The following is a 23,020-nucleotide window of genomic DNA, read 5'->3' on the forward strand; positions in this document are numbered from 1 at the left end:
GCTCAAGCGATTCTCCTCCCTCAGCCTCTCAAGTAGCTGGGATTACAGGCATGTGCCACTACGCCCATATAATTTTTGTATTTTTTGTAGAGATGGGATTTTGCCATGTTGCCCAGGCTGGTGTCAAACTCCTGGGCTAAAGCAGTCCTTCTGCCTCGGCCTCCCAAAGTGCTGGGTTTATGGGCATGAGCCATGGCATCCTGCCTGATCGTAGAATTTTAAACTATTTCATACAACCACTTTCAAACCACACACACACATCCGTGGCGGCTCCAGTTCACACTTGTAAAACAATGTAAGGAGGGGCGTCAGGGATATAGAAAGATGCCGAGGATAGAGAAGAAGGCAGAGACAGAGGGAGAAAACCTAAGAGAGAACAAAGGAGGAGAATCCGATAGGACAAACAGCCTGAGGCCCTTCCGAGCTGGCATCTGCCCGGAGCAGCTGACCTAGGGGCTCTCTGCCACCGGCTCTTTAGCACCCCAGAATCGTTCTGATGGGCATGAGGTGGACCCAACACTCCCCCTTATCCTCTTCCCCACCTGGTGGTGAGCTACGTAGAAACCTACTCATGGGGCCCTGCTGGTCCAGGCAGGGTCCAGGCAGGATCCAGGGGCTACCCTGGTGCTCACACCTCCCCTTCCCTTCTGGAGTCGGGAGCCAGGCTTTGGCCTGGATGCTCCCAGCGGTTGGGGGTCAGGGTCTGGGTGGGATGTAATAGGGGGGCCTAAGGTCCAGCATTTCCCAACAGAAAGAAAGAAGTACACGCTTGCTTTGGAAGAAGCAGCGGAGGGCTCAGTTCCCAGGACAGCTGAAGACACATCCCTGTGGGGCCCGAGGTGTCTTTCTCCCCATCCAGAGACCCTGCCCAGAGGAGCAGGCCCTGGAGCTGCAACAGAAGCTGGAGGCTGGCCCAAGTCCCTCTGGGCTGGGCTGGGGCAGAGGCAAAATCCTGCCAGGGTGGTTCTCTGGGGAGAGGGGAATTGAAAAGGAAAAGCATCACCAAGGAGGGGGAGAGGGAGGGAGGCCGTGTGCGCGCACACACACACACACACACACAGCCTCCCTGGGAAGAGGCGCATTCTTCTCTCTGCTCTCTGAGCTTTCCGTTGCTTCCCTGCCCATCTGTGCTCTCAGCAGCACCAGCAAAGTTGGCCTCAAACTTGAACAAAGCTGCAGGCTCCAGCGTCTTTCTGGGAGCTCCGCGGGGGCAGCAGGCAGGCCCCAGCCTCTGAACTCAGCTGGCTTGAGAAGCCCAGCCCAACCCTTCCAGCACCCAGCCGGCCCTCCGTCTCCCGAGGGACGCCCCTGCCCCCGACCTGGAGGCCCTCAGTCTGGGCTGGGGAATGGCGCGCTGAGGTCCCTCCAGAGCCCCTTGTCCCGGCCTGGAGCTGCAGCCTCGAAAGGCCCAGGCCCCCATGGCCCACCCGGTGCAGTCCGAGTTTCCTTCAGCGCAGGAGCCAGGCTCCGCCGCACCCCTGGACCTGCCGGAGATGGAGATACTCCTCACCAAGGCAGAGAACAAGGATGACAAGACCCTGAATCTGTCCAAGGCCCTCTCGGGGCCTCTGGATCCGGAGCAGAACGGCCACAGCCTGCCCTTCAAGGCCATCTCCGAGGGGCACCTGGAGGCCCCACTGCCTCGGTCCCCCTCCCGGGCCAGCTCAAGGAGGGTGTCTTCCATCGCCACCACCTCCTATGCCCAAGACCAAGAAGCCCCCAGAGATTACCTCATCCTGGCCGTCGTCGCCTGCTTCTGCCCCGTCTGGCCCCTCAACCTCATCCCCCTCATCATTTCCATCATGGTAAGTGCTGGTCTTTGTTCCAGGGGCAGGGGCTGGGCCCAGGGGTCGGCAGGTGTTTCCCCCAGGCAGGCACCAAACGCTGCCCAGGGTGCGGAGAAGAGAGAGCTGGGAGTGGGGGGCTTGGGGAAGACTCCTTTCCTCGCTGGCCTCCTCCTTCCTCTTAGAGAGGGGCCCCGGGGCTGGAAGAGCTCCTGCTGTGTTCTCTCATCTCTGCTTCTGGGCATCGGAGCTTGACTTTGCACCTACGTCTGCTGGGGAGGGGCCCTCAGGGAGCTGCCTGGCGATACATCCCGCGGGGCAGAAAGATAGCCGGGCTGGGGGTCTTGCTGATTTAGGAGGGACGGGCGGTCCCAAAGGGTCATCGCCAAGTGGGGCTGTCTCAGCAGAGGTTGCACCGGACGGGGGTCCCAGCGCCCATGTGGACTCCCAGGCCACCTGGACATGCTCCCAGCCTCTGCCGGCTCCGGTTTCCAAGAGTCGCAGCGGCTTCCCTGCCGTACCCTGAGGGCTCCGGGGCCAGGCTCCCCCGAGGGGCGCACAAAGCGGGGAGAGCTGGCAGACTGCTCCTCCCGAGGCATGGAGTTCCCTCCGGAGCCCTCTGCAGCTCCGCAGCTATGCTGACTTCAGCCTCGTCTTCAGGGCAGGGGAGGTCTGGGTCACAAGTGAAAAATGCGAGAGTCAGAGGGCATGGCCTGCCATGCCCAGGAAGGGGCATGTGGCCGGGTCTGTACTTTTATGGGATTTTGAATGAATTGTCTTAGATTGTCTCCAACCCAAGCCGTTTGGGTAGAGCTACTTATAAAGGATTCCCTAGAAAATGTCAGCAGACATTGGCAAGTGACTTTTGAAGTCCAGGAAAAGCGAGAGTTATGAAAGGGTGGGGAGAGGGAGAAGCAGGGCTCAGCAATGATTTCAGAGTGAGGTCAGGGGCAGGGGGTAGAAAACTGCTGGCCCAGGCTGGTCAGGGCCAGAGGACTAGGTGTGGAGAGGGGGGTTCCCGAGAGTGACTCCCTGCAGAGTCACCGTCACCGAACCCCCAGGAGCTGTCCTCTGAGAAAGCTCCTATTTCTTCAAACCACTCTGTCTACCTCAGGGAGTCCCAGTCTCCCAGCAGGGAAGCCTTCCCCATCCCACCAAAGCCAGTACTACCTTTCAGGACATCAGGGGGCACTGGCAGCCTTCCTGAGTCCGAGGGACTTGGCATGGGCTGTGGAAGCAGGGCCGGGCAGGGGCCTTCCGGGCAGCTCTCTGTGATGCCTGCTGTACCTGGGGACGGCTTGCAGGTAAAGCCAGGACCCAGGGGTGCAGCCAGTGGCTGTGGGCAGGGCCTGCCTCTTGGTTACAGGGAAAGGCCCCAGGAGGGGAAACTGGATTTGGGGAGGGAAGCTACCCAAGGGCTCAGGAGAAAACAGCTGCTGGAATCCATCTCCTGGTGGGGTGGCAGGGTGCAGGCTGGGCAGGACCTGCCTCTGTCAAAGAAACAGCTGCTGGAATCCATCTCCTGGTGGGGTGGCAGGGTGCAGGCTGGGCAGGACTTGCCTCTGACAAACGGAGCCTAAGCCCAAGGCAATGAGACCGCAGAACCCGCCCCAGTGCGTTTCTATATATACATATACATATATATGTACATATATACACATACATATATGTACATATATACACATATATATGTACATATACATCTATATGTACATATACATATATGTACACATATACACATATATATGTATATATGTACACATATACACATATATGTACATATATACACATATATACATATATGTACATATATACACATATACATATATACACACATATACCTATATGTACATATATACACACATATACCTATATGTACATATATACACATATGTGTACATATACATATATACATATATGTGTATATGTGTACATATATACGTATATATGTGTATATATGTACATATATACACATATGTACATATATACACATATATGTACATATATACACACATGTACACACGTGTATGTACATATATACACATATGTACATATATACACCTATGTACATATATACATATGTACATATATACATATGTACATATATACACATATATGTACATATATACATATGTACATATATACATATGTACATATATACACATATATGTACATATATACATATGTACATATATACACATATATGTACATATATACATATGTACATATATACACATATATGTACACATATACATATGTACATATATACACATATATGTACACATATACACATATATACATACATATATACACACATATATGTACATATATATATTTTTAAGACAGAGTCTTGCTCTGTCACCCAGGCTGGAGTGCAACTGTGCGATCTCGGCTCACTGCACCCTCTGCCTCCCAGGTTCAAGCAGTTCTCTTGCCTCAGCCTCCTGAGTAGCTGGGATTACAGGAGCCCGCCACCACACCTGGCTAATTTTTGTATTTTTGGTAGAGACGGGGTTTTACCATGTTGGCCAGGCTGGTCTTGAACTCCTGACCTCGTGATCCACCCACCTCGGCCTCCAAAAGGGCTGGGATTACAGGTGTGAGCCACTGAACCTGGCCTGTTTCTACATTCTTTAAAGGTTTTGTTTTGTTTTATTTGAAACGGAGCCTCACTCTGTCGCCCAGGCTGGAGTGCAATGGTGCGATCTCGGCTCACTGCAAACTCCGTCTCCCAGGTTCGTGCAATTCTCCTGCCTCAGCCTCCCAAGTAGCTGGCATTACAGGGGCTGGCCACCATGCCCGGCTAATTTTTGTATTTTTAGTAGAGACAGGGTTTCTCCATGTTGGTCAGGCTGGTCTCAAACTCCTGATCTCAGGTGATCCTCCCACCTCGGCCGCCCAAAGTGCTGGGATTACAGGCAAGTGCCCACCACACTCGGCCCCTTTTACGTTTTTGAGTCAGGTGTGATGAATACCGGGCTGGGCACAGGGAATACATTGCTAACCAGACACCGTTGCCAATTCCCCAGAACCTCCAGTCCGGCAGGAAGGAACTCTTAAACAGATTCTTATGACATATTTCCAGAAGTGCCCGTGGTAGACATAAACTTAAGGTAATGAGCTGGGAAAGTCATTCAAACGGCTCTTCTCCCTGGCATTCCCATCTGCAAAATGGGTATAACCTCAATGCCTGCACGAGAGAGCCGTGAGGGGGTGAAATGAGACGGGCCACACCCAGTGCTTCAGAACAACACCAGGAGGGTGTGGGGCTCTTACAGGATAATGGGTACGTAAGGGGCAGCGGGGAGCCTCCCAGGAGAGGCGGGAAGCCATCCTGGTGTTTTAGAAATGGCTTTGTTGAGATATAACTCACATACCATACGATGCACCCATCTAAAGTGTATTCACAGACAGGAGCAACAACCGCAGTCAATTTGGAACATTTGCCTCATCTCCAAAAGAAACCCTATACCCTGGCCGGGCACAGTGGCTCATGCCTGTAATCCCAGCACTTTGGGAGGCCGAGGCGGGTGGATCTCCTGAGATCAGGAGTTCAAGACCAGCCTGGCCAACATGGTGCAACCCCATCTCTACTAAAAATACAAAAAAATTAGCCAGGTGTGGTGTCATGTGCCTGCAATCCCAGCTACTCAGGAGGCTGAGGTAGGAGAATCACTTGAACCCTGGAGGCAGAGGTTGCAGTGAGCCGAGATCCAGCCACTATACTCCAGCCTGAGTAACAGAGTGAGACTCCATCTCAAAAAAAATAAAATAAAATAAAGGGCCGGGAGCGGTGGCTCATGCCTGTAATCCCAGCACTTTAGGAGGCCGAGGCGGGCAGATCACGAGGTCAGGAGATTGACACCATCCTGGCGAACACGGTGAAACCCCATCTCTAATAAAAATGCAAAAAATTAGCCAGGCGTGGTGGCGGGCGCCTATAGTCCCAGCTACTCAGGAGGCTGAGGCAGGAGAATGGTGTGAATCCGGGAGGCAGAGCTTACAGTGAGCTGAGATGGCGCCACTGCACTCCAGCCTGGGCGACAGAGCAAGATTCTGTCTCAAAAAAAAAAAAGAAAGAAAGAAAGAAAAGAAAGAAAGAAACCCTGTCCCCTTCAGCTGTCACTCTCCATCCCTGCCCCTCCCAGCCCTGAGCAACCACTCATCTCCTTTCTGTTTCTCCAGATCTGCCTATTCTGGACATGAAATGATAAATGGAATCATACAGTATGAGGCCTTGTGTTCCTGGCCTCGTTCACTTTGCATGTCGTCTTCAAGCGTCATCCCTGCTGCAGCGCCGTACAGCACGCTGTAGGCTTTGCAGCCGAGAGGAGTGTGGTTGGATCTCCATTTTGCTGGATCAGTCTGGGGCAGGGTGAGAGGAGGGGTTGGAGGAGATGAGGCTGGCGTTCAGCAGAGGGGACCCTCGTAGGAATGCAGACAAGAGGCGAAGAGGCCAGGACCAGGGCCAGGGACAGGGCCAGAGGTGGCTGTGAAACCCTCTAAGAGTGGGTTGTACCGACCATTCATTCATTCAGTCAACTTGAACAGCAAGTTGCTTGTGTTGAGGGAACTAAGTAGTAGAGGACGGTCAGGCCCCTGTGAATGAATGTGCCTCTTTTATTTATTTATTTATTTTTGAGATGGAGTCTTGCTCTGTCGCCCAGGCTGGAGTGCAGTGGCGCAATCTCAACTCACTGCAAGCTCCACCTCCCGGGTTCACGCCATTCTCCTGCCTCAGCCTCCTGAGTAGCTGGGACTACAGGCGCCCGCCACCACACCCTGCTAATTTTTTGTATTTTTAGTAGATACGAGGTTTCACTGTGTTAGCCAGGATAGTCTCAATCTCCTGACCTCGTGATCCGCCCGCCTCGGCCTCCCAAAGTGCTGGGATTACAGGCGTGAGCCACCGCGCCCGGCTGAATGCACCTCTTTTATGAACCAGGCACCGTGTTGGCATTTGGGAAGCAGATGGATGGCATAAGTAGACGGTCTGGCTGACACGGCAGAAGGCTGCAAGGAGTGTGATAGGAGAGGGAGACAGCAGGGACTTGCTTAGGAATTTAAGTTCTGGCTGGGTGCAGTGGCTCATGCCTGTAATCCCAGCGCTCTGGGAGACATCAAGTGGATCACTTGAGGTCAGGAGTTCAAGACCAGCCTGGCCAACATGGTGAAACCCCGTTTCTACTAAAAATACAAAAAATTAGCCAGGCGTGGTGGCACACACCTATAATCCCAGCTACTCAGGAGGCTGAGGCAGGAGGATTACTTAAACCCGGGCGGCAGAGATTGCAATGAGCCAAGATTGTGCCACTGCACTCCAGCCTGGGCAATAGAGCAAGACTCCATCTCAAAAAATTAAAGAGGGCTGGGCGCAGTGGCTCACACCTGCAATCCCAGCACTTTGAGAGGCCAAGGTGGGTGGATCACGAGGTCAGGAGTTCAAGACCAGCCTGGCCAACATGGTGAAACCTCATCTCTATTAAAAATACAAAAATTAGCCGGGCGTGGTGGCGCACGCCTGTAATCCCAGCTACTCTGGAGGCTGAGGCAGGAGAATCGCTTGAACCAGGACTCGGGAGGCAGAGGCGGAGGTTACAGTGAGCCGAGATTGTGCTACTGCACTCCAGCCTGGGCTACAGAGCAAGACTCCGTCTCGAAAATGGGAAGGGAAGGGAAGGGGAGGGTCGAGGAGGGGAGGGGGAAACTGGAGCCACATCAGAGAGATGTGGGGGTCTCTAACATCTAGGGGGAGAGCCAAGGGGAGTGGACAGAAAAGTATTTTGAAAAGGAGATTCCAGGAGGTGGAAGGAAATCTTGGAAAGGGGAAGAGACACCCAGGGAGGAGAGAGTCTGAAGGAGGGAGCGGCCAGCTCCGAGGCCACTCAGGTTCAATGAGCATGGAAGCATCCACTGCCTTGGCCACGCATAGATCCCTGGTGACTGGGGAGGGGGATGGAGGGGCCTCGGCAAAATGGGAGGGATGATTGATGAGCCGAGGTCCTGGAAGCAGTGGAGAGATGCGATCCAGAGCCCAGGAAGAAAGACATCCTGTCCCTGGCAGCCTGAAGGAGAGGCCGTGAGGGCAGAGGCCGATGGAACTGCTCAGAGGGAAGGGGCTGGCTCACGCTGCATGGCCTCCAGGCCTCCAGGGATGTGGGTCCAAGGTCGTTTGCTAAGAACTAGGGGCCTGGTGGCAGCAGGGAGGGGAGGTGACCAGGCACAGACAGGCCAATGGCCCAAGGCCTCTGCTGAGGCTGGAGACCACAGATGTGGGGTGTTGTTGGCCTGTGGGGTGTTTTTATCAGCCTGTGAGGTGTTATCGGCCTGTGGGGTGTTATCGGCCTGTGGGGTGTTGTTGGCCTGTGGGTGTTGTCAGCCTGTGGGGTGTTGTCGGCCTGTGGGGTGTTGTCGGCCTGTTGGGTGTTGTTATCGGCCTGTGGGGTGTTGTTTTTGGCCTGTGGGGTGTTGTTGTCGGCCTGTGGGGTGTTGTTGTCGGCCTGTGGGGTGTTGTTGTTGGCCTGTGGGTGTTGTCAGCCTGTGGGGTGTTGTCAGCCTGTGGGGTGTTATTGGCCTGTGGGGTGTTGTTGGCCTGTGGGTGTTGTCAGCCTGTGGGGTGTTGTCGGCCTGTGGGGTGTTGTTATCGGCCTGTGGGGTGTTGTTTTTGGCCTGTGGGGTGTTGTTGTCGGCCTGTGGGGTGTTGTTGTCGGCCTGTGGAGTGTTGTTATTGGCCAGCCGGGTGTGATTTGCTCCAGCTGTAGGTGTAGGTTCCCAGACATGCGTATCAGGTCAACCCAAGTCTGAGGATGGCAGAGTTGCCATGAGAGCAGGGCCAGGTGGTGAGGAGGATGCTGGTGAGGTGGCTGAGATGACACATCGAAGGGTTGGGCTGTGCTGGGAGGGAGCGAGGCCAGGAAGATGGTGATAGACTTGGAAGAGAAAAGGGGCCATGGGCTGAGAGAAGACAAAGGGCATGAGAGGGTGAGAGGGAAGTTGGGAGTTGAGTTTCAAAGGAGGAATCAGGTCAGGGGATGGCAAAGGGGTGGAGTGTAGTTGTGGAAATGAATTTCTAACGGGAAAAATCAGTAGCCAGGGAGGAGGGAGTTGAGGGAGCCCAGTGTTGAGGGCTAATACTACTAATATTCATTGAGTACCTACTAAATGTTAGGTACAGTTCCAAATTTCTTTTTGTTGTTATTGTTGTTTTGGGGTTTTTTTTTTTTTGTTTTCTTTTTTTGAGACAGAGTCTCGCTCTGTCACCCAGTCTGGAGTGCAGTGGCACGATCTTTGCTCACTGCAAGCTTCGCTTCCCAGGTTCATGCCATTCTCCTGCCTCAGCCTCCTAAGTAGCTGGGACTACAGGCGCCCACTACCACGCCTGGCTAATTTTTTGTATTTTTATAGTAGAGATGGGGTTTCATTGTGTTAGCCAGGATGGTCTCAATCTCCTGACCTCGTGATCCACCTGCCTTGGCTTCCCAAAGTGCTGGGAGTACAGGCGTGAGCCACTGCATCTGGCCTGTTGTTTTTAAGACAGAGTCTCGCTCTGTCACCCAGGCTGGAGTGCAATAGTGCGATCTTAGCTCACTGCAACCTCCACCTCCCAGGCTCAAGTGATTCTCCTGCCTCAGCCTCCCGAGCAGCCGGGACTACACGCATATGCCATCAAGCCCGGCTGATATTTGTATTTTTAGTAGAGATGAGGTTTCGCCATGTTGGTCAGGCTGGTCTTGAACTCTTGCCCTCAGGTGACCTCCCCGTTTCAGCCTCCCACAGTGCTGGGATTACAGGCATGAGCCACTGCACCTGGCCCTCCCATCCAATTTCTAAGAACAAGAGTGCCCTCCCCACTCTGTCCACAGGCCATCCCTGAACTCTAGTCCTGACCTCAGCCTCTCTCTATTGCCCGGGGACATCATGGCACCCATAACTCCTCAGTCTCATCCCCCTTCCCTCTTTGCAGCTCTCTTCCTCTCCCGTCTGGAAGAAACCCCTTTTGTCCACCCGGTTGTATTTGCTCTGCCATCACCTATTCACTTCCACAGCTGAGCTCCTAAGAGCTGCCTCCACGTGCTGTCTGAGCTTCATCCCCCACCAGCTCCCCATCCCCCACAGTTTCCCCATCCCCCACAGGTTCCCCATCCCCCACGGGTTCCCCATTCCCCACGGACTCCCCATCCCCCACGGGCTCCCCATCCCCCACGGGCTCCCCATCCCCCACGGACTCCCCATCCCCCACCAGCTCCCCATCCCCCACCGGGTTCCCCATCCCCCACGGGTTCCCCATCCCCCACAGGTTCCCCATCCCCCACGGGTTCCCCATCCCCCACAGGTTCCCCATCCCCCACGGGTTCCCCATCCCCCACAGGTTCCCCATCCCCCACGGGTTCCCCATCCCCCACGGGCTCATCTCCCACGGGCTCCCCATCCCCCACCGGCTCCTCTGAAACCTCCTGCCAGGGGTAAGCATGACCAGCATTGCCGATGCTTCCATATTTCATCCTTATCTTGCTTGACCTATGCCAGACACGGCACTGTCAGCCACTCCCTCCTTCTTTCCCATCTTGTGCTTCCCAGATGCTGCCCCTCCCGCTCTCTCCCGCTCCTCCTCAGCCTCCCTTACAGCCTTCTTCTCCCCAGCACCCCTTTATTTATGAGTCAGTGTTCCCCACAGTCCTGTCTGTGGACCTTCCTCTTTCCATCTGCCCCTGGATGGCCTCAATCGCATCCCCGTGTGACGACTCCTGCACGCTGGGGCCGGTTTATCCAAGTCCAGCTACACACTCGTGGCACCCCGCACCTCTGCCCAAATACAAGTCCGAACACTGCACGGCCCTCTTCCTGAGTCCCAGCTGGAGGAAGGACACCTCCACTCATCCAGCACCCAAGCCGGGAACCCGGGAATCATTCGAGTCACGTTCCTCCCAGCACCCAAGCCGGGAACCCCAGAATCGTCTGAATCATGTTCCTCCCAGCACCCAAGCCGGGAACCTGGGAACTGTTCAAGTCCCGTTCCTCCCCCATACTCCATCTCACCTTTCGCTAAAACCCATGGATTCTATCTTCAGAACTTCTCAAATCTGAACTCTTTTCCAATTCTCTACTTCCTTCCAGTCTTTGAAACTGTCTGCTCTCAATCTCCAGCCCGTACTCTACACAGTAGTCAGAGAACATTCCTAAAATGCAAATCTGATCCTGTCCCAATTAATATCCTTCACTGGCTCCCTGTTCCTGCAGGACAAAATCCCGACTCCCTTATGTGACAGTCAGGGCCCTTTTTGTTGTTTTGTTTTGAGATGGAGTTTCGCTCTATCGCCCAGGCTGGAGTGCAATGGCGTGATCTCAGCTCACTGCAGCCTCCGCCTCCCAGGCTCAAGTGATCCTCCTGCTTCAGCCTCCCGAGTAGCTGAAGCTACAGACACACGCCACCACGCCTGGCTAATTTTTGTATTTTTTGTAGAGGTGGGATTTTGCCATGTTTCCCAGGCTGGTCTTGAACTCCTGACCTCAAGCAATCTGCCCACCTTGGCCTCCCAAAGTGCTGAGATTACAGGCGTTAGCCACTGCTCCTGGCCGAGGGCCCTTGTTGATCTGGCGTTTTCCCCCTCCCCAATTGCTTCTTGTACCACGCCCACATCATGGTCTGTGCTCTGCCCCCATCTCTTCGTCTGTAAAATGGACTAATCGCAATCCCTGCCTCATTGGAGTGTTAGGAAGGTGATATGGCTTGGCTGTGTCCCCACCCAAATCTCACCTTGAATTGTAGGTCCCATAATCCCCTCGTGTCCTGGGAGGGACCCGGTGGAGGTCATTGAATCATGGGGGTGGTTACCCCCATGCTGCTGCTCTCACGATAATGAGTGAGTTCTTGCGAGATCTGATGGATTTTTTTTTTTTTTTTCTGAGCCAGAGTTTCGTTGTTGTGGCCCAGGCTGGAGTGCAGTGGCACAGTCTTGGCTCACTGCAACCTCCACCTCCCAGGTTCCAGCGATTCTCCTGCCTCAACCTCCCAAGTAGCTGGAATTACAGGCAGGTGCCACCACGCCCCGCTCATTTTTTGTATTTAGTAGAGACGGGGTTTCACCATGTTGGTCAGGCTGGTCTCGAACTCCTGACCTCAGGTAATCCACTCACCTCAGCCATGCAATGGTGCGATCTCGGCTCACTGCAACTTCCGCCTCCCGGGTTCAAGTAATTCTCCTGCTTCAGCCTCCTGAGTAGCGGGGATTACAGGCACCCGCCACCGTGCCCAGCTAATTTTTGTATTTTTAGTGGAGACAGGGTTTCGCCATGTTGGCCAGGCTGGTCTTAAACTCCCGACTTCAGGTGATCCACCTGCCTCGGCCTCCCAAACTGCTGGGATTACAGGCGTGAGCCACCGTGCCTACCAATCTGATGGTTTTATAAGGGGCTTCTCCCTTTTGTTCGGCACTTTTCCTTCCTGCCGCCATGTGAAGAAGGACGTGTTTACCGCCCCTTCCGCCATGATTGTAAGTTTCCTGAGCCTCTCCAGCCATGCTGAACTGTGAGTCAGTTAAACCTCTTTCCTCTATGAATTACCGAGTCTAGGGCATGTCTTTATTAGCGGTGTGAGAACAGCCTAATACAGAGGATGAATTGTTCTAACAGGTGGCAGAATTGAGCATCGTGCCCAGCAGGCGATACACGTTCAAAGAGTGCCAGGGCTGTTTATTCTCCTGGCAGAGCTGGAGGAATCTTGGTGGGCTTCACAGAGGAGGTGGCCTTGGAGCCACCCCTTGAAGGATGGAGGGATTTGGAGATATGGTGCTTTGGAGAAACAGCCAGAATAAAGCCCTGTGGAGGTTGATACTCGAACCTCAAGCAACTCAGACTGGCTGGGCCCAGTGGCTGTGGAAGAAAATAGTGGAGGATAAAACAGGAAATGTAGGCCAGGCGCGGTGGCTGGGATCACCTGAGGTCGGGAGTTCAAGACCAGCCTGACCAACATGATGAAACCCCATCTCTACTAAAAATACAAAATTACCCAGGCATGGTGGATGCCTGTAATCCCAGCTACTTGGGAGGCTGAGGCAGGAGAAATGCTTGAACCCAGGAGGCGGAGATTGCAGTGAGCCGAGATCTCTCTATTGCACTACAGCCTGGGAAACAAGAGCAAAACTCCATCTCAAAAACAAAACAAAACAAAACAAAAACAAAACAAAACAACAAAGAAACAAAAAAACAGGAAATGTAAAGCTGGCCTGCATTTGGACTTCGTTCTGTGGAAGACGCTGAGCAGCTGGGATGGCCTCAGCCACCATCATCTCACTGAACCTTGGCAACAGCTCCCGACTCACCTCCCTGCCTCCCCTCTGTTCCCCACACTGCAGCCAGAAGGGTGTTTTGGAAATCCGTATCCAGTCCTATCATTCGGGACTCACGTCCTACACTGGGCCCCGCTGCTCATGGTATAAGGACCACCCTCCTTCTGGTGCTGCTCGAGCCCTGCCTGGCCTGGCCCTGCCCACCTCTGTGCCTCCCCATCCTCCCTCCATCAGCCCCAGCAACGCTGACCTCCGTCCAGTCCCTCCTACCTCCTCAGTCAGCGACTGTTTTTTGAACATCTACACATTTGCCATGCAGTACCTTCGCACATGGCTGTTATCTCTGCCTGGGATACTCCTTCCTTTGGAAACAAACAATCTAATTCTTGCTCATCCTTCACATCTCAACTCAAATGTCCTTCCTCCAGGAAGTCTTCCCTGATTCTCCCCTTTCACGAGTTCTCCTGGTATCAAGTGCCTCTCCTTTGTCATGCCACCCACCACAGTTGCATTTTTACCTTTCTTCGTGTGATCACAAAGGAGGCCAGCGGGCCAGAAGTTCTATGGGCACAGGAGCCGGGATGCTCCTCCACGCTGCTGCATCCTGGGGTCTCACACAGGGCCTGTTACAAATACAGACAGTGTGAATCGGGGGCGTGGGGAGAGGGTGAAGAAGAACAGAGACTGGTGCTGGGGAGATCTTTGAGAGGAAAGAGGCCGGGCACAGTGACTCGCACCTGTACTCCCAGCACTTTGGGAGGCCAATGTGGGCAGATCATGAGGTCAGGAGATCGAGACCAGCCTGGCCAACATGGTGACACTGTCTCTACTAAAAATACAAAAATTAGCCGGGCGTAGTGGCGGTCACCTGTAGTCCCAGCTACTTGGGAGGCTGGGGCAGGAGAATGGCGTGAACCCAGGAGGTGGAGCTTGCAGTGAACCGAGATTGCGCCACTGCACTCCAGCCTGGGCGACAGAGCAAGACTCTGTCTCAAAAAAAAAAAAAAAAAAAAAGACAGTGGTGATGCTCCTGCTTTGTAACGGAGGGCAGAGGAGCCGTCACGGAGAGGGAGGAGCGGAGCTCAGGCTAGGGCAAGGAGGAGGAGGAGAGGCACAAGGCGTGGGTTGGGTTTGATGTCACGAGTTGAGTTTGATGATGTCGTGGGTTGGGTTTGATGATGTCGTGGGTTGAGTTTGATGATGTCGTGGGTTGTGTTTGATGATGTCGCAGGTTGGGTTTGATGATGTCACGGGCTGGGTTTGATGATGTCGCGGGCTGGGTTTGATGATGTCATGAGTTGAGTTTGATGATGTCACAGGTTGAGTTTGATGATGTCACACTGTCCCAGACGGAGCTTGGAATGGAAGTGCAGGGCTGGGTGCAGGTTGGTCAGAATTTTGAGCAGTGAAGAGAACAGGACCCCAAGAGGGCACCTGCAGAGAGAGAACACACAGAGGGAGGGGCACGGCTCTGACACTCAGTTTCTTCCTCAGGGAGGTGGGGCTGCATTGCCAACCTCCTAGGGTGATTCTGAGGCTAAAGGAGGTAATCTAGGTACAGTCCTTAGCAAGCTGCCTGGCATGAAGTAAAATCATCATCATCGTCTTCTTCTTTGTCATCATCTTCATCACACTTAACTGCATTTCCATGTTGAACTCAGGAGCCTCAAATAATCAGAAAATAAAGTAACCAAGGACTTCTCTGAGGCCCTGAAATCAGCCACACCATCAGAGGACTCCTGCGTGTGCCTGTTCTAGGGAGGGAGGGACACAGGACCCTTAGAGATGCTTGGGCTCCACCTCCTACCAAGTCATCCCAGGACCCTCCTAGGACCCTCTCTGTCCCCACCCTCATCCGTTTTAACCGTTGAACTAGGTTCAGGAAGAACAGAGCTCACCGAGGAGTGATACATAAAACAAGGCCCCCGTGAAGCCACATGACTCCACCCAGTCCTGGTCTCCCCAGGCAACTACGAGGCCATTCATGCTTTTGTGTGATCCTGGAAGTGGGCTCGATTGAACGAGGATGTGGTTCTTGGGCGTGAAGACAGTGTCTTTTTTTTTTTTTTTTTTTTTTTGAGGCAGTCTCACTGTGTCACCAGGCTGGAGTGCAATGGCGCAATCTTGGCTCACTGCAACCTCCACCTCCGGGGTTCAAGCAATTCTCCTGCGTCAGCCTCCTGAGTAGCTGGGACTACAGGTGCACACCACCATGCCCGGCTAATTTTTGTATTTTATTAGAGATGGGGTTTCACTGTATTGGCCAAACTGGTCTCAAACTCTTTTTTTTTTTTTTTTTTGAGACGGAGTCTTGCTGTCTCCCAGGCTAGGGTGCAGTGGCGCAATCTTGGCTCACTGCAACCTCCACCTCCTGGGTTCAAGCGATTCTCCTGCGTCAGCCTCCTGAGTAGCTGGGATTATAGGGGTGCACCACCACGCCCAGCTAATTTTTGTATTTTTAGTAGAGATGGGGTTTCACCATGTTGGTCAGGCTGGTCGCAAACTCCTGGCCTCATGATCTGCCCACCTCAGTCTCCTCAAGTGCTGGGATTACAGGCATGAGCCGCTGCGCCCGGCTGACAATGTCTCTTTTTATGGAGGCGGGGGTGGGGGGTGCTTACAGAGGAGAGGAGGCCAGCGTGTCAGGCTGTAGGAAGAGCCCAGGGGCTGTCTTGGGATCCCAAAGCTGCTGCAGAATTGAGGCTTGTGCTGGGGTCCGGGGGCGCCTGGCCTGTCTGTTCTTGCCAGTTGGCCTGGACCTGCTCCACCTTCTCAGGCCCTCGGTCTCTAGCCTGCCACCGCCACCTCCTCCACCGCCCTGAGAAGAAGTGCCAGGCTTTGCTGGGTTCTGCTCCCAGCTGTCCCCAGCTGGTGAGGGACAGGCGTGGTTAGGGGTCTGCACAAGAGGCCCTGGCCACTTCTCCGGGGGCAGCCCTCTTCCTCTCCCCTAGAGTGTGGGCTGCCATGGGGACGGGATGTGTCTGGAGGCCCAGGCTCAGGGCCACCCCAGGGCTGCCTGCTGAGGCCCGTGAAGCTGACCCACAGCCTTCCCGGTTCCCGGGGTCTCTCCGTGCTCTCTCCGCAGTCTCGAAGCAGCATGCAACAGGGCAACATGGACGGCGCCTGGAGGCTGGGCCGCCTGGCTCGGCTGCTCAGCATCACCCTCATCATCATGGGCATCGTCATTATCATGGTGGCCGTGACCGTCAACTTCACAGGTGAGACCCAGCTCCTAGGAGAGGAGGAAGCCAGCTTGGCTGGTGTGAGGACTGCGCAAGGGTGTACACAGCCTCGGGCAGAGGTGGTGGGTTGGGGGAAGGAGAAGGGCCGGTGGGGGCCCCGGCCTTATCCTCCCAGTCCATAAAAGTGCCCCAGTTCCCAGGAGGGACCGGATGAGTGGGGATGGGCTGGCAGACTTGTCTTATGCCCGGAGAGTGAACTGATGGAAAGGGTGTGGAAAGTGCACAGCCTCGGAGTCAGAGGCCAGGAGCTCCAGCCTCAGCTCTGATGGGCCTGGGACCAGGGCCGGTTCCTGACTAGCTGAGCCTCAGTGTTTCCTGGTATCAAGTGGCAGGAAAGAGCCTCCAGCAGAGGCTTTTGTGAGCATCACCCGAGATAACGGACGTGACTGTGCTTTGTAAACACTAAAATCCCTGCACAGTCAGCCGGGGAACCCCAGAAGCAAGCAGTGCATATGGTAGAATTCAAAAAGTAGGTGACCCTTCTGTGGGCACCCATAGGTGGCCCGGTGAAGTCATCCAACCAGGGGAAATGTTTTTTATTATTTTGTATTAATTAACTTTATTTTTGAGACGGAGTTTCACTCTTGTTGCCCAGGCTGGAGTGCAGTGGTGCGATCTCGGCTCACTACAACCTCCGCCTCCCGGGTTCAAGTGATTCTCCTGCCTCAGCCTCCTGATTAGCTGGGATTACAGGCACCAGCCACCACGCCCGGCTAATTTTTGTATTTTTAGTAGAGACGGTTTCATCATGTTGGCCAGGTTGGTCTCGAACTCCTGACCTCAGGTTATCCACCCACCTTGGCTGCCTAAAATGCTGGGATCACAGGTGTGAGCCGCCACGCCCGGCCCAGGGGAGCCATTTTCTCTTTCTTTTTTCTTTTTTTTGAGATGAGTCTCATTCTGTTGCCCAGGCTGGACTGCAGTGGCACGATCTCAGCTCACTGCAACCTCCACCTCCCAGGTTCAAGTGATTCTCCTGTCTCAGCCTCTCGAGTAGCTGGGCTTACAGGTGCCCACCACCGCGCCCAGCTGATTTTGTATTTTTAGTAGAGATGGGGTTTCATCATATCAGTCAGGCTGGTCTCAAACTCCTGACCTCAGGTGATCCCCCCGCCTCAGCCTCCCAAAGTGCTGGGATTACAGGCGCCCGCCACCACGCCCGGCTAATTTTGTATTTTTAGTAGAGATGGGGTTACATCACGTTGGCCAGGCTGGTCTCAAACTCCCGACCTCAGGTGATCCACCCGCCTCGGCCTCCTAAAGTGCTGGGATGACAGGCATGAGCCACCGCGCCTGGCCCAGGGGAACCATTTTCAAAGGTGACTCTCTGCTGTTCAAGAAACCCATGCAGCTTGGTGAGGAGACTTTGGGGGGTCATCCGGGTCTGAACTGCCCATTTTCTTCCTTTCATACACGTACATCAGGAAGTCCCCAAGGATCTCTGCCCATTTCAATGAACCCTAAGCTTTTCCCCTAAAGACCTCGCTGCTCAAACTGTGCTCCCTGGACCTGCAACGGGCTTATCGAGGAATGTGTCAGAAACGCAGAACTCCAGGCTCCATCCCCGAACCGGATTGGAATCTGGACTTTAATAAGACTCCCAGCCCAACCGTCAACGTTGGGAGGCACTGGTCTAGAGTGTGGGGTGCCCAACTTGAGCTTGGGACCGAAAGCCTGGGGTTCAGCTGTGGGGCCGCCAGCAACCTTGGCCACTTAGGAGAGGGAAGCGTTCGGGTTTGGAATCAGCGTGCCCGGCTTCAGAATCCAGGTCCCGCACTTTCTCACTGTGTGAATTGGAGCGTGTGTGATAGTTTCCTCCATGAGTGAGTCTGATTGACATGCAGGTTCGTGCAAGGCAGGAGCCCACCAGCCCAGGACATTAGCCTCCGTCTCACCAAATGATGCCTTGGTCTCCATCCTGCTGCTGCTTGTTATTTTAGCCATGACTTTTTTTTTTTTTTTTTTTTTTCCCAGACAGAGTCTTGCTCTGTCGCCCAGGCTAGAGTGCAATGGCACAATCTCGGCTCACTGCAACCTCTGTCTCCCAGGTTCAAGCGAATCTCCTGCCTCAGCCTCCTGAGTAGCTGGGAATACAGGCACGTGCCACCACGCCCGGTTAATTTTTGTTATTTGTAGTAGCGATAGGGTTTCACCACGTTGGTCAGGCTGGCCTCGAACTCCTGACCTCAGGTGATCTGCCCGCCTCTGCCTCCCAAAGTGCTGGGATGACAGGCGTGAGCCACCGCGCCCGGCCTAGTCAGACTCTTTCAATGGCAAGTGACAACTACTGAACGCAAATTGCCAAAAGGAGTTTGCCAGCTTTCCCTAAGAAATTTAAGCATAGATTGCTCCGTTTTTAGGCTTGGCTGTATCCACACACTCAAAAGATGTTGACAGGAATCGGTTTGACTGTCTCATCCTGCTTTCCGCTGTGTCAGCTTCATTCCTTGGCAGGATCGCTCCTTAGGTGGCAAGATGGTCACCAGTAGCTCTAAGACTGACCTTAGGGTGGCACATTTTTTTTTTTTTCGAGACAGAGTCTTGCTCTTGTTGCCCAGGCTGGAGTACAGTGGCACGATCTCAGCTCACTGCAACCGCTACGTCCTAGTTCAAGCAATGCTCCTGCCTCAGCCTCCCGAGTAGCTGGGATTACAGGCATGCGCCATCATGCCTAATTTTTTTTTTTTTTTTTTTTTTGGTGAGACAGAGATTTACTCTTGTTGCCCAGGCTGGAGTACAATGGCGTGATCTCGGCTCACCGCGTCCTCCGCCTCTCAGGTTCAAGCGATTCTCCTGCCTCAGCCTCCCGAGTAGCTGGGATTACAGGCATGTGTCACCACACCTGGCTAATTTTGTATTTTTAGTAGAGACTGGGTTTCATCGTGTTGCCCAGGCTGATCTCGAACTCCTGACCTCAGGTAATCCGCTTGCCTCAGCCTCCCAAAGTGCTGGGATTACAGGCGTGAGCCACTGCGCCCAGCCATCATGCCTAATTTTTTGTATTTTTAGTAGAGACAGGATTTCACCATGTTGGCCAGGCAGGTCTCGAACTCCTGACCTCAAGTGATCTGCCCGCCTCGGCCTCCCAAAGTGCTGGGATGACAGGCGTGAGCTGCCGCAGCCGACCAGAGTGGTGCGCATTTTAATCAGTCCAGTAACTAAGCAGGGAAAGAAGTCTCAACAGTTAGACAGCGAAAGTCTCAGGACTGATTCAGATTGGCTCAGCTAGGGTTGCATGCCCACCTCTGACCCAGTGCCACCTCTGAGCCAGTCACTGAGGCCACAGTCCTCTTACTGGCAGGAGTTCAGTTACTCCAAGAGCTCCAAACCAAAGAGGTTCCCAATCCTTAGGCTTCTCCCCTTATCCCTATTACCACTTCCCACTGGGAACCAGAAACCCAAATCCTCCAATCAGGGACTTGAAGAGCCAGTGTTCTGAGACCTGTTCGGCCATATCTGTTCTTTTTCTTTACAGTTCAGAAGAAATAAACTGAAGCAGGGAGCTGGGCTAGCAGAGGCCGGCCCTGGCCATCGGGAGAGCTCTGACCTGCACACCGCGGGAGGCCAGGGTGCTGACTGTCAAGCATCCCCCGTCCCCAAGTTCCAAAAGCACAAACTCAAAGGGAAATCCCCCAGTCACCCACTGTCAGCCCCCATCTGACAAGAAAGCCTGGAGCGAGGAAGGAAAACACAGCGAACCCAATGAGTAACGTGGTTTACTCTCCCGGACGCGTCCTGGGATCTCAACCCCAGCAGTCTGGCTTGTTTCTCATTCCCACAATTTCCTGGGTTCCACCAAGCAGCGAAAACTGCCAGGATGAGGAAAAAACCTAGCCCCACAAACGAGACACACGCTGGCGGGGAGAGACGCAGCAGAGCTCCTTCCTGTCTGTGGACTCAGAGCAAAGATGTGGGGCCTCATCTTTTGTGTTTTCCTCAAGCGGGGAAAGAATGGACTGTTTGCATGCTTCGTGCCACACGCCCGCGGTGATCCCAGCCAGGGCCCCGAGCGCAGAGGCGGAGCTGTGCTCAGCACAGGCCTGGGACCTCCCCCCGCCCCCCACCCCGCAGGCACGTGTTGGGGGTGCAGCTCCCGGGAAGGAGGCAACTGCCTCACTTAACATCCTCCGCTGCAAGGTGGTGGCGCCGAGAGGCGTGTCTGTGAAGACAGGTACCAGGATGGCAGGACCCGCACGCCTCTTCCGAAACCTGTCAGCTTCGGAAGCATCTCTCGAGGACTCTGGTCCCAGGATGTCTCCCAGGACAAGCCAGTCTGCCTCTTCCTCCTACTTCTGCTGTAGCCTGGGACCAGACCTGGCCAAGGTCAGCCAGCGGGGAGGGCTGAGGTCTGAGCTCTCGTCCTGCCGTGGCCCCCGCGATGGCCTGGGGTGCAAGCTCGGGGCTCCGTGTGGTGCTGCTTAGGTGGTTTCAGGCTTCCAGCTCAGCCCTATGCTCTGTGCTTGGCCCTGGGCCCCTGGCCACCCACAAACAGCAGAGGCCTTCCCTGGAGGAGGCTTTGGGACCACCCCTGGGGGGACTTCCCAAGGGGTCCCAGGCTGTCAGGGGCGTTTGCGCCACCTGCAAGGGCGTGGGTCAGAGAGTTTTTATGGGGGTCTGTTGTTTGACCGTCCTGAGACCGAGGGAAGGGCTCAGCTGAAGGACCCCGTCTGCAGGAGAGTCGGGGGACCAGGTTTGGGAATACACTTGCACGTACAGAGCCTGGGGCCTGGACGCCACGGCCTCTCGTCTTAGGACCTAATGGGACCCCCGAAAGCAGCCAAGTGGGGCCCTCGGCCTCTTCCTTCGTTCCAGGCCCGTGATTTTCCCTACACTTCTCCCTGGCCCAGGCTCCAGCCACAGGCACCTCTCCTGCCCCCGCCCACCCTCCTGACCGCAGCTCCCAGGCCCTGGAGACCTCCAGGCTTTCCTGCCCTGGGCAGCCCCACCTCACAGCCAGAGTCGATGCCTTCATGGGAAGGGCTCCCAGCCACACCCAGACTGGCCCAAAGCTGTTGAAGTCACATCCTTTGTCCCATCAGGACCCTCCTGCCTCCCCACCCTCCTCAGAGGCCCGGGGAAGGGAAGAGCAGGTCAGTACAGAGGTTCTGTCTACAGGGAGGGGCCCTGGGTCTATGCACAGCTGGAGCTCTGAGCCTTCCACAGCCCGTGTGACTGCTGGAGGGCAGGGGTGCAGGGCTCAGGGGGGCCGCGCTGGTCCTTTGGGGCTGGTGTTCCTACGTCAGTCCCCACCTGGGGAATAAACTCCAGCCTCTCCTGCTCATACAGAAGGGACTGGTTGGGTTTGCTTTATGGGATCTTTGAGGCCAAAACAGATGCCCCTGTTTTCTGGGGGAGGGTGTGAGCATGGAGTATTTCTGTCCCTCGTGAAGTCATGTCACACAGGGGAGAGGCGAGGTCGATGGAACTGGCCACGCACAGGCTCTGGCTCTGGAAGGAGGGATGATGAGTGGGCGTTTTCCCGGCAGGCCCCCGGGGTCCTCAGCCTCAGCAACCCAGGGAGAGGACAGAAACGAACCGACGGTTGAGGGATTGTCACGGGAGGAACATGACACCCGAAGGGACTCTAGGTGCCCTCGGAGTGCCACACATGCCCAGACCTTCTCACACCCACACAAATAGGTTCTGCCGTGCACTCCACACGCACACACACACACGCATGCTTGTTCACACTCAGAACCCAGGACAGCCACAGCCACTGCTTAGGGGAAGCCACTGCAGATGCCCCTGGAATGGGCACAGCACAGCCAGGGCGCTCTTCCAGGCAGGCGAGGATAACTTGAGAGTTTCCTAGGGCGCCAGGGACAGAGCTCAGAGGCCCCCGAGGTGTGTGTAGGAGGCGGAGGCCCGCAGAGCACAGAGCAGGACAAGGGCTTGGGCCCTGGAGGAGAAAGCCATTCTGGACACCAGGGGACCTGGACGGAGGGTCCCCACAGCCCGTACCCCACGCCGCCTGGAGGCCAGAGGGGTCAGTGGCCCTGCTGTCCCGGCCCCATCTTGGTTCTAGCCGCCACCTGCATGAACACAGTGGCCCGGCTTAACGCACTAACCCAGCCTCTCCCTGTGTCCCACAGGGAGTAGCAAGACCCACCCCACACTGCCTTCACCATCTACACCAGTGACGCCGTTGTGTGTCTTAGCATGGAAATAAATAAACCTGAATGTACATGCTCGCCTCTGGCCTGTGTGTTTGTGCTGCTGGGGTCAAAGGGGGTTCCAAACAATCCAGGGGTGAGCAGTCCACTCCGCCTGTGGCCCCAGGGTCAGGCTGAGGCTGCGCACCAGGAACCTGGCACACCGGGGCTCCGTGGCCAACTCGAGGCGTTCCTCTGGGCAAGTCACTTGTCCACTCCGGGACTCAGTTTGTCCAACTGTAAAATAAGTGGTAATGCCAGTCTCATCTCCCTTCAGTCCTTTCTGCATAGATCTCAGGCCTGGAGAGAAGAGGGCAGGCAAGAGTTCGAGACCAGCCTGCAACATGAGGAGACTCTGTCTCTACAAAACATTTAAAAATCAGCCAGGCATGGTGCTGCACGCCTGAGGTCCCAGCTACTCAGGAGGCTGAGGTGGAAAGATCACTTGAGCCAGAGAAGTTGGAGCTGCAGAGAGCGGAGCCATGTTCCTGCTCCTGGCTCCCAGACCTCCTGGGACAGTCCCTAGACCGCCAGGTTCCCCACCCTGCTGGCCTCAC

The 23,020-nt window shown here is 54.9% G+C and overlaps 1 protein-coding gene across 1 annotated transcript; it reads left to right on the forward strand.

Moving 5' to 3' along the window:
• The first annotated feature begins 1,049 nt into the window (after window positions 1-1,049).
• TRARG1 (trafficking regulator of GLUT4 (SLC2A4) 1) lies at window positions 1,050-22,495 on the forward strand. Its single transcript, XM_001153397.8, has 3 exons — window positions 1,050-1,805; window positions 16,155-16,287; window positions 19,787-22,495. Exons 1-3 carry the CDS (start codon window positions 1,419-1,421, stop codon window positions 19,798-19,800), a joined length of 534 nt encoding a protein of 177 aa, XP_001153397.2. The 5' UTR covers window positions 1,050-1,418; the 3' UTR covers window positions 19,801-22,495.
• The last annotated feature ends 525 nt before the right edge of the window (window positions 22,496-23,020 follow it).

The sequence above is a fragment of the Pan troglodytes genome, chromosome 19 (assembly GCF_028858775.2).
Source record: "Pan troglodytes isolate AG18354 chromosome 19, NHGRI_mPanTro3-v2.0_pri, whole genome shotgun sequence".
In the NCBI taxonomy this organism is placed as follows: Eukaryota; Metazoa; Chordata; class Mammalia; order Primates; family Hominidae; genus Pan; species Pan troglodytes.

Bases quoted from the DNA above. Each gene is read 5' to 3' on its own strand.
- TRARG1 (XM_001153397.8), top strand. From the start codon at position 1,419: ATGGCCCACCCGGTGCAGTCCGAGTTTCCTTCAGCGCAGGAGCCAGGC. The intron at 1,806-16,154 runs GTAAGTGCTGGT...CTCTCTCCGCAG, and splicing joins CCCTCATCATTTCCATCATG to TCTCGAAGCAGCATGCAACA.